Source organism: Lonchura striata, chromosome 4A (assembly GCF_050655825.1).
Source record: "Lonchura striata isolate lonStrDom1 chromosome 4A, ASM5065582v1, whole genome shotgun sequence".
NCBI lineage: Eukaryota > Metazoa > Chordata > Aves > Passeriformes > Estrildidae > Lonchura > Lonchura striata.
Genome location: NC_140742.1, coordinates 5,298,577 through 5,314,624, shown reverse-complemented (window position 1 = coordinate 5,314,624; position 16,048 = coordinate 5,298,577). Strand labels below are relative to the sequence as shown.

The 16,048-nt window shown below is 47.3% G+C and overlaps 2 protein-coding genes across 5 annotated transcripts in view; one reads left to right on the top strand and one right to left on the bottom strand.

Moving 5' to 3' along the window:
• CYSLTR1 (cysteinyl leukotriene receptor 1) overlaps positions 1-16,048 on the bottom strand; it is a 90,097-nt gene that overhangs the window by 47,976 nt on the left and 26,073 nt on the right. The gene's annotated exons all lie outside the window — the stretch shown is intronic.
• Positions 2,627-14,678, top strand: LOC110474370 (lysophosphatidic acid receptor 4). Of its 3 annotated transcripts, XM_085570866.1 has the most exons (3): positions 2,627-3,033; positions 3,792-4,002; positions 13,010-14,678. In XM_085570866.1, the coding sequence occupies exon 3, from the start codon at positions 13,162-13,164 to the stop codon at positions 14,206-14,208; it is 1,047 nt and encodes a 348-aa protein (XP_085426992.1). In that variant the 5' UTR covers positions 2,627-3,033; positions 3,792-4,002; positions 13,010-13,161; the 3' UTR covers positions 14,209-14,678. The 3 variants fall into 3 exon arrangements, with proteins under 3 accessions (XP_085426992.1, XP_021393412.1, XP_085426993.1); XM_021537737.3 differs by lacking the exon at positions 3,792-4,002; XM_085570867.1 differs by lacking the exon at positions 3,792-4,002 and having other exon boundaries at positions 12,968-14,678.

The following is a 16,048-nucleotide window of genomic DNA, read 5'->3' as shown; positions in this document are numbered from 1 at the left end:
CCAGGGACGCCTTCCACTATCCCTGGTCGCTCCAAGCCTCATCCAACCCGGTTCTGTTCAGGAATTTTCCTTTAAAATCTTTTCCAGCATCAGCCTTGGTTTCTGTAAAGTGATGTTTTTTCTCTTTTGCCCCAGAAAAATGCCACTATTACTGATATTTTCCTTTAGTTTTCCTGGAAAAACCCTCAGTGAAACACCCTGTTCGAACACAATTAAACTTGTTGGTTTAATCACCCCAATAATGATCCTTTGGGATCACCCAGACATTAAACATTATTCCACAGGAGTTGTGGTCCTAAAGCTGATGCTTTAAAAGTGTGAAACCTTTAGAAGCTGTGCCACAGGATGAGAAAATGAGACAGGATATCATGAATGCATTGCAGACAGGCAAAAAAAATTCCAAATACAACAATTTGAGGCAAAAAGTCGATGTTTTGGGCTCATGGGGGTGTTCCCTTCCCCAGGCAGGGTTCCTAAACCACTCAGATGCTACCAAGCTGCCCTTGGATGCTCCATTTGTGCCACAGCAGCCTGTTCATGGATTCTTTGGATGGAAGGCTCCATGGAAGCCTCAAGATGAACCAATCCATGTAATATTTATGGCCCAAATGACAAATGAGTTCTGCTGGGCAGGAAAGAACAGGGAGGAAAGGAGCAATAAAGGAACAAAGTTAATGCCTTGATCATGTATATTCCAGTGGCCTTCAAATGCCAGCTGGATTTGGGTTCTGCTCTTTGGCTCTTTGGAGCGCTCCTAAGTGCCCTGAAGGTGGAAAACTGGCACAAAAAAGCCTCAATTGACTGAAAATACTCAGCAGGTTTGATAGCAAAAGAATTAAGTGTTGATCACCGGGAAATGCAATATGCTCCTTTTCCGGGCAAAATTATCCCATAAATTCAGGTGTTTCTGCCTGGCTAAAATCACTGGGAATTGCACATCCCAGTCCCAAAGGCACTCCAGCACTGACACAGCCAGAGACAGCCCAGAAGTGTCATTTCCATGGAGTTTCTGTGCATAGACAGCAAATTCTGCAAAGAGGGGGTAAAACTTCTGCTTCCAAACATTGTGCCTTCTCAGCAGCCACACTTTCCAATAAGATAACAGCCCAGTTTCCCTTGTTTTCCAAAATAACTCCAGATTATTGATGTCCTGCCAATGTTTTAACAAGGAGAGTTCACTAAATCCCACCCTGTCCCAAGTCTAGGACGAACACCATGGGATCAGGGTGGGGACACCAAATGGGTTGTGCAGAGATGAAGGGCCCAGGAGTCTGCTCCTTGTTTTTCCATTTTAAAGCAAACACTCTTCTGTAACTGGAACCAAGAAGAGAGGCAGCCTCCTCCTTTCTTCATGTTTGGCAAATAAACCTCTCTTAAGGGCACTGTGTTGGGAATGTTTGTACTTTATTTATTTAAATAAAAATACACAGAGTGGGTTGATAGCACAACATTCGGCCTGTTTAGGAGGAGAAGGATAAAGGCATCCATGGATTATTTTCAGTGCCTTGAAAGACAGCAAGAATATATTGCTCTGGGGATGCTTTCTTTCTCATCAATACCAAACAGTTTATGTTCCATAGGGACAAAACTGGAATTTTTGGTTTTTTATGTGATCTCTACAGGTTAGAGAACACCGTTCTGGCTCAACCTACAGATTGCACTTTTCCAGCTTCTAGTTCTGGCTGTAGCAGAAAAAAATCCTCCTTATGAAAGAAAAAAAAAAAATTCCTAAATTCAGTCACCAAGTGGTGACTGAATAACCTGCTCACTACAGCTTCTGGGTTTAATGGCAACCACGGATGGAGACAAAGCTGGAATCACTATGGTGGTTTAGAAGGATGAACTCCACAAAGGGCGTAAATCCCATTCCCAAACTCCTGTAACATTTTTAGGAGTTGTTCTCCCAGCCCTTGAAGTTCCCAACAGCTGAAGACTTTTGTCAGGAGAGTTTAATTAAACCAATAACTCCGGAGAGAAAGCAAACATCCCAGCCAGGCACAGCTGCCTGGGTCCGTTCCAGCAGCAGCAAAGTTGGCACAATCACCACATTCTGCCTAAATTCTGTAAGAGGCACAGAAGTTTTGGGTTAAGATTTATGCTGCATTTAATCTTTAAGGGGCCATCAGTCTCTTCTCTAATGGGTTTGCCCAGCCCGGGCAGTTTTGAAGCTCAGACTCAAGATGTTAATCTGGGCAAAGGTTTCAGTGAACTCATCCTAAACACCCAGCTCCCGATATCCTTCTTTCCCTAAAAAAAAAGCTTTCGAATGCCAGCGGTGTTGGTCAATGGTTCCCACTGAGAGCTCTCACCCTCGCATGAGAATGGGTGTGAAAAGCGGCCGCATCTCCCCAGGGATCAGCATCTCCATGCAGCCGCCTGCAAATGCCCCAAAACCACGAACCTGGGTTCCTGTGCAAATTTACTGGTGATACTGGCGAGTTTTCCATCCTGAACCTGACAGCGATGCCTTTGGCCGTGCCGCCACCATTCCCCCACGTTTTCTGCCTCTATTTTTACTACACAAATAAAATGGACCTTTGCCCACCGGGAGCAGGAAACATCTGCCCCGGCAGCGCTCTCGCTCCGAATCCACGCTGCTGTTTTTGTGTCGCGTTGAGCCGGGGGCTCGCAGGGGCTGGGGCCGGGCAGCCCGGAGCTGCCGGGCTGTTACTGGAGATCCTCAGGAAGTTATTTGCATGGAGGGATAAAAGCTGTGGCAGCAGCCGGCTGCGCTGCAGAGGCCACCCAGCCGCGGTGGCCACCAGCCCGAGGAGCTACATCCATCGCAGCTTGCAATGAGTTGTTTACTGGCCTTGGCTGCCTGTGGGAAGAGCCAAGGAGAGCGGAGGAAGAGGAGAGACAAACACAATGCGAGCGAGACGCGTTAGGGGGGAGGCTGGGCTTTCGCAGCAGCCCCGGCGTTTCAGCCCTGTGCAAGCAGAGAGGGCTGAAAAGGGAATAAAATGAACCGTCCGCCGCCTTGCTGCTGCTGCCAGAAGAGCCTCGTCCCAACCTGAAGAGCTGATATCGGAGGTAAGAGTGGGAAAAGAACCAGTTTTTAGGCAGAGGGCGGCTTGACCGCGCGGCTCTCGGGGGCAGCTCCCGGGCAGAAGCAGCCACGCTTCTCTGAGTATTTGTAATTATGGCCCTGGAAAAGGAAAGCTGACCGGCTTTCCAGCAGGAATCCAGCGATTCAGGGCAAGAACCCAGACTGTTCCAGTCAGCTCCTCTGAGCAGATTTGAAACAAAACAACAACAACCCCCAGCCTAACAAACAGCGCCTTTCTAAATCTGCCCAGGGAAGTATTTGCTATTTTATTTTCACGGCCAACTTTGCTCTGCAGCTTCCTAATCTTTCCCAGTGCTCTCCCGAGTCTCAGCTCCCCACTCTGCTCCACGCTTTTTTTTTTTTTTTTTTTTTTTAATTGGAAGGCACAATTACGGCCGCGGGTTGGAAAACCCGAGCTTTGAGGAGCTTTTCCCTGCTCGTTCCCATCGGGCACGCTCTCCCAGGCTGGGTCCCCCGGCTAATTGCTCAGGAAATCCGCGCTGCTCATTGTCGGGCTGTCCTTAAGCTGCAAATTCCGAGCTGGGAGAGGCTCTGGGAGGGAATCCATGGATAGAGCCCCGCGAGAGGGACCCAGCGGAGACCCGGGGCGGGGCGGGCTCCGCCGCTAATAACACATCCCTGCCCAATGGAAAGCGTTTCCTATGGAGACCCCCAGGAGTTTCCCCCTGCCCACAGCCCCTGCCCAGACATTGGGCCCATTCTTGCGTCCCGTTTTCCCAAGGCACGATGGCAGCAGCGCTCGGCAGCCCCGATCCCGCTCGGAACAAAGGCCGGGCAGCTGCCAGCCGGCGCGGAGTTTGGGGATGAGCGGCTGAACTCGCACAAAGTGGCCATTCCCGCGTGGGGATAAGGACTCGTGTCCCAGGGACACAAAGGAGTGTCAGGGAGGGATCCCGTGGAAGCCCCGAGCCGTGGGAATGCTGGCGGTCCGGGTAAGTGTCCCCTTTCCCGAGGCAGGAAAAGCGGCCGGGTTTCACGGCAGCTCCGGGTGGGGGTTCTGCGAGCTCGGATGGATGCGGGGGATGAATCCCGCCGGGTTTCACTGGAGATCTGCGGTGTTTTCCCTACGCTGGCGACTCCCCTTCCTCCTGCTCCAGCCCTGCCATGGCTGCTTAAAGGCAGAAAGATGAGCTCCAAGTTTTGGGAAAGTAATTCCTGTGAGAGCTACTCCTCCGGATTGCATGGAGATGGTTCAAACTCCCAGCGTAATTCTCCCTTCCCATCGAGATTCTCGTTGTGGCACTGCAGGTGACAAGTTTAGGACTTTTCTGTCCTGTTGTTTGTTTGTGAAAAGGATCTCTTGGTTACAGCTTTCTTTTGTACTTGAAGTCAGTGTCATAAAAGACACTTTAGGCTTATAATGGGTTGGATAGTAATGTGGCATTCACTTCGTTTAATGGAGGGCTGGTTCCCACAAACTATACCAAAAATATTAGGAATTAATTTATAAATATTATACTGAAAAAGTTAAAAAATTGTTTTATCGCTTCAGCTGCTATTCATGTCTAAAATATATTCCTTTAAAGCTGCAAAATTCAATGAGAAAAATTCAAAGACTACTCTAAAAACCCGGGTGTCTGAAGTAAAATGAACGATGAACAACATCATTTAAAGATTTGGCTGTTTGGAAGAGAGAGGATTTAATACAATATAAGCACATGGCAGAAAAATATGCAGGAAAAGTTTGGAGGTTTTAATGACATTCCCAAATCATTGTTTGAGAGGAGACAATTGTGTGTGGTTTTGGTATTGCTGCCCTATAGGGACAGAACAGTCAAATCCAGAGAATGGGAAGTGCAAAGTTCACAGCTCGGTGATAAGGACATTCCCCCCCCCCCGTAGTACTTTTCCATCTTCTTGCCCTTAGGAGCATTCCCTAAAAACAAAAAAACAGGCAGGAAACCCTGGTACTTTGGGGGGTTCAAAGACTCTGCATTTTAAAAGAAAGTCCTGAAACACATAGGAGGGAGGAAGGGGGTGGGAGAGGAGGCTGAACAAACATTTCACTGGAATCCTTTGAGGCTAAAAATGACAATCCTCCTCAACTGATAAAAATCGATGTCTTCCAAATTCCAGGGTCAGCTCCACACAGACAAACACAAGGGAAATGCCCCAGTTCCCCACTCCCGTCATTTAGGGCATTGCAATGAGGCACAAAACTCTGAAGCTACACCTGGGGTTGCTGAGGAGGAGGGATGGAAACATTCCCTGGGCAGGGAGAGGATGCTCTCCCAGCTGCAAGATGGATCAGTCCCCCAGCAGTGACTTCATGGCTGGAGCACAGGAGCAGGAATTAAAGCAGTTTTATCCAGAGTTTGGGCCAGATCCTGGGGACAGGGTGCACTGTTGGAGGGGAGGTGGCAAAGCAATTTGGGATTCTGTCATTGCAGCTCTTGGAGCCGTCTGGGTGGATGCCACGTCCATGATCTATCAGTGCTGCTGCCCCTCACCCTGCTTACAGCATATTTGGAATTTGGGGCTCTATTTCCTGATGTCTGAGCGTTACTGATCAGGGCTGTGTGGCTGGAGTGGAGTTCCCAGCCTGCCGGGGCTCCAGGATCCCAAAGGAGCCGGCAGGGAGGGCAGGGCTGGGTGGGGATGGCTCCTGGAGCACTCAGCCACCCTCAGCAGGTCCTTCCAGGTCAAGCGTGCGTGCAGAGCCTCACTCTGCTCCTCCTCCCGAAATAAGGATCCGATTTAGTCCTGGGGAAGTTGAGCCACCGCTTTCCACAGAAGGGAAATTCTCTCCCTGAAAAGAGGAGCTCTTTATTCCCAGAGCAGAGAGTGGCTCTGCAAGGCTTCCTCCTGCACCAGCTCCCAGTTCGACCCCATAAAAGGGGTAAAGATCCACCCTGCTCCACAGCCAGACCAGCCTGAGCTGACCCTGGCTGCAGGAAAATTCCCTGGATTATTTGTAATGGGTTTGGGTGGTAGGAAAAGGAAGATCTCTTTATCTTGGCAAGTGAAATTAAGGGACATTCATCAGTCCCCAAGCCCTGAGACAAAGGTGTGTTCTGGCAGCAGAGCAGATCCTTTCTCTGGTCAAAACATGAGCTCATCAGGCTGTGAGACCCTGTGATGCTGTAAATACACAGCCACAACAGACCTCTTCTTTTCCTCTAATAATATTCCCATTTTCCTTTCTTGAACCTGCTGACAACTCACGCTATTACTCCCCAGCATGTTTTACAGCTGGATATAACCATATTTAGCAGGAAAAGCAGCATCCAGCCCTTGCATCATGCCAGAATGTCATTGCCTTGCCCTCATCTTATAATAGAAAATCTGATTTCTAAGAAGCTTCACTGCAGAAGCATTGCTGGCTAGCTGAGATTGGATATTTCTGCATTGTGGAGTAATTTCTTAAGTTATTTTACCACTTTACAGAAAAAGACAGGTTGGACAAGGCCTGGAGGTGGAAAGTGTCTCTGTCCATGGCAGGGATTGAACAGCATGGGCTTTAAAGTCCCTTCCAACCCAAACCATCCTGGGATTCTACAGTCCTCAAAATTTCCCCTTTTCCCCTCAGCATAAAGCCATTTAAGAGAATAAAGCCCTATTAAATCAACACCCTGCAGTAAATAAATGCAGGGCACAGTTCCCTCAAGGTCCTAAATATGGATTTTGTCCAGCCCCATGGACAGACTGGCCCAGCACCCAAAGGAATCCAGACAGGCCACCTTGCCAAGGTGAAATTGGTGTTTGTGCTGCTGTGCTGGCACCTTCTTGGTGCAAGGCAAGGCCAAAACAGTCCATAATTTCTGAATTAGGGAGGAGAAGGTTCAGCTCTCCCATTTTAGCAAAGGGAGTGCAGAGCATCCAGCCCAAGGGGATGAGGATGGGGTGACAGGAGGGCTCCAGGTGGCTCAGAGGAGCTGAGGAAAGGCAACAAGGAGCCAAAAAGCCAAGGAATGGGTGAGGAATCACTGGAAATTGTGTCAGGGAAAGCAAAGAAAGGCAGCTTGTTGGGCAGGCTGCTGACAGGGAACCTTTTGGAGCTGTGAGCAAATAAACCCAGGCCTGTTGTTGGAGTCTCCAGTGGCTCAGGGAAACAGGAGTCTCTTATTTTTTATGTTGTTTTTTTTTTTTTTTTTTTTCCTTTTTCCTTAGCCACACTTTGTAATGAACCAGAGCTACATCAAGGACACGGCAACCTCTACCACAAACATTATTCCTGGGTGAAAACAACCTGGTCAGACAGGGTAACTTTGCTTTTCAGCACTTCATCAGCTTTTCTTTGCATCTAAATCTCCTCTATTGAATCCAGCTCTGCCATTATCCAGCAATCCCTGGGGCTCCAAACAAGCAGCATTCCCGCACTCCTCCAGCACCAAAGGCCGTGCAAAAAGCCGCTCTTACAAGTGTTAAATAATGCAAACTTCGCCGAGAAGTTTGGGGTGAATCCCATCGCTTCTTGGCTGCGGCCCAGCCCCTCTGGAGGCTGCTGGGGATGGGGAAAGGCAGAGCACGCCAAGGGTTAAAGGGTGATGTAAATGGAGAGAGACATTCTCAGAGCAAACAAAAGGAGAGTCATGCCCTGAGGATCAGTGGCTGAATATGGGGTAAGGCAGTCCGCGAATCTCTTCTGAAGGAAACATTTTAATTAGCTCAATCCAAAACAGATACAGCCCAGAGAAGGCACCACGAGCAGGAAATGCTTTGTAAGTCTCAGAGGACAGCGAGGAGACAACGGCGGTGCTGAGCAATTAAAAACAAAAAGAAAATAAGGGTAGAAAAAAAAGGGAGAGCGCCTCTGGGGTTCGGGCTGAGAGGCTCAGGTTTCCTTCCCTGCTCCGTCCTGGAGAAGAATGGAAATCGGGGTCCTGCTGCATCCGTGCGCCACAGAAAGGAGCTGCAGGGCTTGGGGGTGTGAGGGTGCCCAGGAGCCAAAGCCAGCTCAGAGCGGGGGACAGGAGCGGCCGGTGGCTCCCACCTCATCCCTGCCATGGATTCATCCCCAAGCGGCGCCACGTTTCGGGTTTTCCTCTGAAAAATCGGCTGCTGAAACCTGCCTTGGAGCGCGTCACTCCCGACCCCGGCTCCCCGCAGGTACAGGAGGCGATGCCGCACCCGCAGCAAGGGCTGGCGAGTGCCAGGTCGGGTGACACTGAGCACAAGAAGTGTCAAAGCCATCAAGAAGAGCCTTCCTGCCCTGCTTTTTAGGCTAATCACCCGCAAACGTCCCCATTCCCCGGCATACCGGCCAGGCATTCACTGCGATAAAGCAAAGGGTAAGAATGGCTCTTTGAAGATCCACAAACCTCCACGGACTTCAAAGTGCCACTTCTGCCTGCTCTTTCCCCACTGTTCTCCAATACATCACTTAGGATTAGGAAATGAAAGAGATTAAAGCGTTTCTCCTTGCCGGCGTTTCGGATCGTCAATGGAGCTTTGTTTACAGGCAGCTGCTCCGCTTCCCACCCTCTAATCCCGGCCTTCCCTCGCTCCTACCGCACCGGGGAGGAAAACTGGGAATCTGCCAGGAGCTCCGGGGAGGATGGAGCACTCGCAGCCACTCAGCGAGCTGAGCCCAACCCCAAAATTGGCGTCCCAAGCTATTTCCCATCCTTACGTCTTGCTCTGGAGAAGCCAGATCCAGCATCACCTGCTCCAGCTGGTCCAGCTTTCCATAACCCCACACTGCTGGCTCTGGGAAAACGGAGACAGCATCACTGTGCAGCACCAGCTCCTGCCCTGGCAGCCTCCAACAGGAACAAATCAGCCACCAGATTGCCCCAGACTGGAGGTTTGTCCTTAAAGCTGCTGCCAGTTCACACTCTCACAGCTCTCCCTGAACAAAACCAACTTCTACTGAAAAAAAAGAAAGTAGAAGTGGAAATTCCATTGCAGGAACTGAGATGTTCAGTTTTTCAGATAGAAAAATGTTTTGGTTTTTTATAAATATAGAATAGTTTTGATTTTATCTATTCAAACAATTGCAGTTTAATCCTATTTTATCTATAGTCACCAGTCTGGAAGAACTCAAGTCTTACAGACTTACACAGAATTATCATCTCTGCAAAAATCTGCCAAAACCCCAAACATCTCCCCACAAAAAAAAAAAAAAAAAAAAAAAAAAAAAAACCAAAAAAAAAACCCCACACCTTTATTTGTACCTTCTGCCTAATTAAAGTGGAACAAAGGAAGGAAATAAACACCAAGAAGCTGCAGAGCTGAGTTTGCTGTAAAGCTGTAACCCTGGGCTCTGTGGTGGGACTAAGTTACACATCCCACAGGTGTTGCAGCAATGGGGCGAGGAGCAGGGAATGCAAACCCTGGAGTGAATGGAATTCTTGTCAGGAGAAGGCAGAAATAAAGCTCTTGCTGTGCCCCAGGAAAATCCTTATTTATTTCCAAGGCTGGGGCTGAGACCCTATCAAAACACAAGGAGTGGTGCCATAACCTGGGACAAAACCCAAAGAAACCTCCCCAAACCCCACTGTCCTGCAGGTTTTGGCTTCTCTGTCTATAAACCTTTGTTCCTCAAGATTTAGGAGATAACCTGAGTACACATCATGATAATCCAGCAAAGATCCTCCAGCTTTGGGAGGTTTTCCCATCAGGGCTGTGCCAGACCTCCCAAACCCAGAGTTCAGTTGTTCAAATGAGCACACAGGGTGTCCTTCACGTCCAGACTGATAAAATTCCTCTCATCTGACATCTCACATGACTAAAAGAAAATGTGATGACGCCAAAAATGCCAGCCCCAAACTTCACGCTGTTTTTTTCTGACCTCAGCTTGCTGCACACGTGGAGAAGGGGATCAGTGAGACCAGGAAGAATGGGATAATGGAATGACAGGGGCTGCTTTTAAATTTGTTTTTTCCCTGCAGTAATTCCTTTTCTAACAAACAGCTCCTCTGGATGGAGCTGCAGTCTGGCAGTTCGGAGGTGTCTTGGGGTGCTGGGAGGAGGAAATACAGGAATTGTAAACAGGATACTCAGGCACCATAGGAAGTAACACCAAGATTTCCTCTCTTTTCAGTCCGTGGAGGATGGGATATTTCTACTATAAAAGAGCAAAGCCTGGAGATAACTCTGCTGAACCTTGCTCTGAATTACAGGGTTTTGTAAGGGATGGCTGCTGGGGGTTTGCTGATACCATCCTTGCTAGGAGAGAGAATATTCTGAATTTTATCACACTAAACAGGGGGTTTATTCCATTACATTCCTCCCCTCCTGGACTGGCCCCTAGTTGAAATATAGGATTTAAAGCTTTGCCCTGCATGAAAGATAAAAAAACCTACTTTGTCATCCAGTATTTACTCAGCTTTTTAAAAATATATTGCTTTACTTTTTCCCAGCAAGGAACAGCAGTGGTGACTGTGGTGTCCATGAAGAGCATCCCACTGCTTTAATCCATAGTGGAAAGGAAGGAAAGGGAATTTTACACTTGGAAAACTCAATCTGTGGACTCGTCCTACAGAATTTAAAGCACATGGCTGGGTTTCAAAGCCACTTGTCAGCTTGTTTAAACACCTCAGGGTTCAATAGGTAAACAAGGCAGGCTGTATTTTAAAGCCCATAAGTTAACTAGACAATTGCTGGCAGGCAATTCCCAGAGATTAGACACTGGAAAAAACGGGATTTGACCTTGGGGCTGTCTGGAGCAGAGCAGGAAGAAAAGAGTCAGGTGATGGAGCATCTTTTTTCTTGTGTGAGGAATATCGGGGTCAGGCAACGAGCACTTGGTCAGCAGCAAAGGTGAGAGTTCCAAAGGCACCCTTCAAACCCGGGTCTTGAGGAACTGCCAAAATCCAGGCCAGGTTGGAAAGTTTTCCACTGGGCTCCCAGGCTGTGTGACATTTCTAAGGACACCCAATCCCTCTGAGATCTCCCCAGCAGGACCCAGAGTGGACCCTGAACCAGGAGAGTGTGGCACACCTGGGCTTCACACACCCAGGGAGTCACATTCCAGCAAAAGCACAAACTCCTGATGGAGATAACAGGGAGTGTCTGCACTGGGAGGGAGCTCCAAGGATTTAATGCTTTAGGCTGAAGGTTAAGACAAGGCTCACTATTCCTGTTGGAGCTCATGTGAGCTTTCCAATCCAACTCAGCTCTTGTTCAAAGGCATTTGAACTTTCAGCAAGACCTTTCCTTTTTTTACTTTTACCACAGATCCAAAGAAAGTGAGTTGAATCCCACATTTGAGATTTTACTCCTGTCCTTCCCATAAATTTAAATATTTGAAATCCGTTTTTTAGCTTGTTTCCCAATAAAGCTCATTTACCCATGAATTCAGCAGGAAAAACATCTCCACAGGAGAGACCTTCAAGTTCCAATTCATCTTTTTGGATGTCAAAAGGACAAAGTCATCTGGGAAGGTAGATCTGGGCATCCTCCTTTCTTGCTACTTTGCCAGGTGCAAAGGTGAGGTGCTGCCTGCTCCTAGGGTCACAGCACCAGTTTTTGGGAAGCCTGTGGTTCTCCAGACATTCCCAGGTGAGGAACTTGCCCCTTCCACCCAGCTATCCCAGCTTTCCCAACATGTCCCATTTTACCAGCAAGGCTGACAGCTTGCATGCGAGAACTCCCAGGAGGAAAGCATACAGAAAACGTCTGATTTTGATCATTTGCATCCCAAAATTTTCTTGAAACCTTGTTTTCCATTTTATTTGTTTATCTGTTGCCATTGCAACCTTTAACACAACTCAGTGACAAGTTTGGAGCTGAAACTCCTCTGTCAGGAATTCACTCTGGAAAGGATCCCACTCTTCACAAGGGTTTCACCTCCAAACTACTCCCAGTTGTAGCTCCTAAATTTTTTAGATTACAAGGAGATTCCAAACTAGTTCTTATTTGGTTGGCTGGGGTTTGTAAGGAATAGGTCTTTCCCTTCATGACCCAACTTTGCTCCACATTTCCAAGAAGTGCTGATGATCCAACTCACAAAACCTCCTTGCTCCAGAGAGACTTTCCTCAAGGAGACTTTCCAAGGGATTATTCTCTTAAAAATACTTAAAATAGTCAGGAGAGATGATTCAGGGAGTTCAGGAAGCACCTCTGTCCAAGTAAAAACGTGCTCACTTCATGTGTCTCCAAAGCTTGTTGAGGTGGGACAAAGTCTTACACGGGTGTAGTACATGAGATTTCCCAAATTTCACATTCCAAACCTCAACAAAGAATGGGAATGAAAAGCAGCTGTTGGTACAGCTTAGAGGAATCTTTCTTGGGAGAGTTTTACACTTGCAAAAAAGTTCCTTTTGGAAGTAATACCATATTTGCAGACATTTTTAAGCAGGGGAAGAAAGGGAAACACAGCTTTGGGAAGTGTTTTTGCTAAATATTTCTGAGCTACAACAGTTTTCCACTTTGGAAAACATGTAAGGATGCTCCTATTTTCAATTAGAAAAAAAAGGCAAAGCAGCTCTTTTTTGTCATAAATTTTGATGAATCTTTTTAATACTTTTGCACCAAAAAATTTGAAAATCCATGGAACTTGCCTTTGTGCCCAGTTTAAAGCAAACACTACAACTTCCAGCTTTTCTCCTGCTGTTACAGGTTTAGGGCAAAATTTCAGATGTTTCATTCTGTTAAATTGATTTCCAAACATACTGGGCCAATTCCATCTCAGATTTTATAGAAAAACCTTTCCAGGGGGAATGTTGGAATTATCATAGGACAGTTTGGTTTGGAAGGGACCTTAAAGCCCCTCTTGTTCCAGCCCCTGCCGTGGACAGGGACACCTTCCATAGAACTGGTTGCTCAGAACAATCACTCTGCTTCAAACAGGAGGATGGGGGAGTGCTGGAAGGAAAGGAAAGGCTAAATTCAGTAAATGCTGTCTTCAACTGTGAAAAACATCAGTAATAGTGGAATTTGTAAAGACTCGCTTAAAAATGAATTCCTGCTCTTGTTTGCACATCCATTAATTTGGGAATTTCTCTTGCACAGCCACTTGGGTTCAAGACTGATGGCAGTTCTCTTCTCCTTTAGGATGAAAGGATCCATGAGGGAGATGCGGTAGGAAGGAGTCCAGCCACCTCCCTGGAATGTGTTCCTTCGGGAAGGGACGAGCTCCTTGCCTTATTTTATGGATGTCACTGAAGTAGACTTTGAGGCCTTTGGAAGCCCATCCCTGACTTGGCATGGGAAACCACAGCAACAACCATACCTGCCTGACAGATGATTCCTTCAAGTACAACCTGTACGGAGCCGTGTACAGCGTGGTCTTCATCCTCGGCTTGATCACAAACTGCGCCTCCCTCTTTGTTTTCCTCTTCCGGATGAAGATGCGGAGCGAGACGGCCATTTTCATGACCAACCTGGCGGTTTCAGACTTGCTTTTTGTGTTCACTTTGCCCTTTAAGATTTTTTACAACTTCAACAGGCACTGGCCCTTCGGGGACAGCCTGTGCAAGATCTCGGGCACGGCGTTCCTCACCAACATCTATGGGAGCATGTTGTTCCTCACCTGCATCAGCGTGGATCGCTTCCTGGCCATCGTGTACCCCTTCCGCTCCCGCACCATCCGCACCAGGAGGAATTCTGCCGTCGTCTGCGCCGGCGTTTGGATCCTGGTCCTCAGCGGCGGAATTTCGGCCTCGCTGTTCTCCACGACCAACGTGTCCAACACCAGCACCACCTGTTTCGAAGGGTTCTCCAAAAGGATCTGGAAAACCTACCTGTCCAAGATCACCATATTTATTGAGGTGGTGGGATTCATCATCCCTCTGCTGCTCAACCTCACGTGCTCCTCGCTGGTTCTCCGGACTTTACGGAAGCCGGCCACCCTGTCCCAGATTGGGACGAACAAGGAGAAAGTGCTGAAGATGATCATCGTGCACGTGGCCATTTTCGTCGTGTGCTTTGTCCCCTACAACTCCATCCTGTTCCTGTACGCGCTCGTGCGCTCCCAGGCCATCGCCAACTGCTCCCTGGAGAGGTTTGCCAGGACCATGTATCCCATCACGTTGTGCATCGCCACCCTCAACTGCTGCTTTGACCCCTTCATCTACTACTTCACCTCTGAGTCCTTCCAGAAGTCCTTCAACATCAAACCCCAGATCAAAATGGATTCTCTTTTCAAGACGGAGATGCCGCTCACAAAGACGGCGCTGCCGGCGCCGCAGGATGAGATCAGTGACCAGGCCATCACCAACGGAGGAGATCCCACATCTGAATCCCATTTCTAGGGAGATGTTTACACAGGGAGTTACCCCCCATTAACTCCTGATTAACACCACGTGGCAAAGAGCAGCTCCAGAAAATGGGGGTTCACACGTGGGGTTAATGAAGAAAAGCTGCTGGGGGACGACAGATCCTCGCACTGGATGGTCCCATCACGTTCCACAGGTGAACATAAAGCATGAAAATCCCAATGGATCTCCCTTTGGAGATTATGGATAGGCTACAACACATGCATCAACTCAGGAGGGAACAGAACAGCTTCTTTAACCAGAAGATGCCAATATTTGGCATTTTCCCCCCTCAGCAGTTGACATGGGACCAGTTGGGAAATAGAAAATTTCATTTTCTTAGAGATTCCTGCCAATATTTCTGCCTCTTGCAGGTGCATCCTCATATGTTAACTCAGTAACTTCCCACAATATTGTATGTTTGCTTACAAAGGCATAATAAAAGCTTGTGGCTTTTCCTTACTCCACTGCCAGAGTGCAGAGCCTGGTTTTCCTAGAGACTGGGATTTATGGAGAGGTTTGAAGTGTAAATAATTGTTTAGCAATTAGGTAAAAGAGCTGCTTGGTGACAGAAAAGATAAAAAGAGAAAAACATAATTATTGCTACAGTTTTGAAAGATGAAATTTCATTTTTATCAGATTAAGCTGTCATTTAATTTATTTGATTATTTTTAATGCCACATCTGGGGAGGAGTAAAGAGCTCATTAATGATCTGTTGCACCTGGGCTTTTATATCCCAGGGGACTATATGACTATTTGTGGGAAGGGCTGGACTGTAAAGGCAGCAGGAGAAGGGCCTGAAACCCCAGAGTTCTTTCAAGGGCAAAGCTCCCGTTCAGAAGCTGAGGCAGCTGAAGGCCCAGGAGTGCTGATCCCACTGAAATATGGACAAGTGGTGTCACAGCACCCAGCTAAGGGAGGATCTGTGATTGCTTAATGGGTTTTTAGGGCCTCAAAGTAACTCAAAAAACCAATTTGCTGCACTCTTTTCTTAGCTGGTTACAGCAATGTTGTCTTGTTTTCCAATTAATTTATTACCTTTCCTTTTATAGATTACGGAAATATATGGAAAATTAATTATTTGTATGTGTTGCATTTTACCACCTGGTTCCTTTCTCCAGCTCTTGGCTCGTGTTTGAAGCTCTACAGCCCTTCCCAGGCTGGTTCATTCTTAAGTGTAAGACACAGAAATGAGGAGAACAATTTCATTTGAAAAAATATAAAGTTACAACTTGTTAGCTCAGCAATCTAAATTACCATGGCAAAGCTATTTCTTGGGAATTATTGCCAAAAAAAGAGACAAATTATTAATTGAGCAGATGTTTTCCACTCAACTCTATTTTAAGTCTCTCTGATGAAGCCTCATGAGATACAAGAGCAGCACCTCAAATGCGATCATTTAAAGCAGCAGAGGTGTGTGAGAAGAATTCAGCTGTAAAATGTTAATGCTTCCAAGGGAATATTTATTTAGCACTGCATTCACTTTGAATAAAGAAGTCAGTGGCTAACCAAGGTTGAGAGACCCCAAAAATGATTTTATTTCAGCCCTAAAATGTCAGTTATTGGAGAAAAGCATATGATCAACTCATTATACACAGAGAGCATGAGAGCAGCCAAAAATATTCTATTTCAGCTCTGAGTTACAGCAATATTTACTGGAAACTTGCACACAGGACTGGCCTGGGAGGCTTTTCTGGAGATTAAACTGTCAGACAATTGCACTTTGGCACAGAAGAATGTGAAAACAGGGAGAGATAATTGAAAAAAAGTTGGTGGAATGAGGTCAGTGTGGCAGGACGAGGAATAGGCAACGACAGGGATTTTGTCAGCAGCTGG

Excerpts from the sequence above, each read along its gene's own strand:
- LOC110474370 (XM_021537737.3), top strand. The coding sequence starts at position 13,162 with ATGGGAAACCACAGCAACAACCATACCTGCCTGACAGATGATTCCTTC.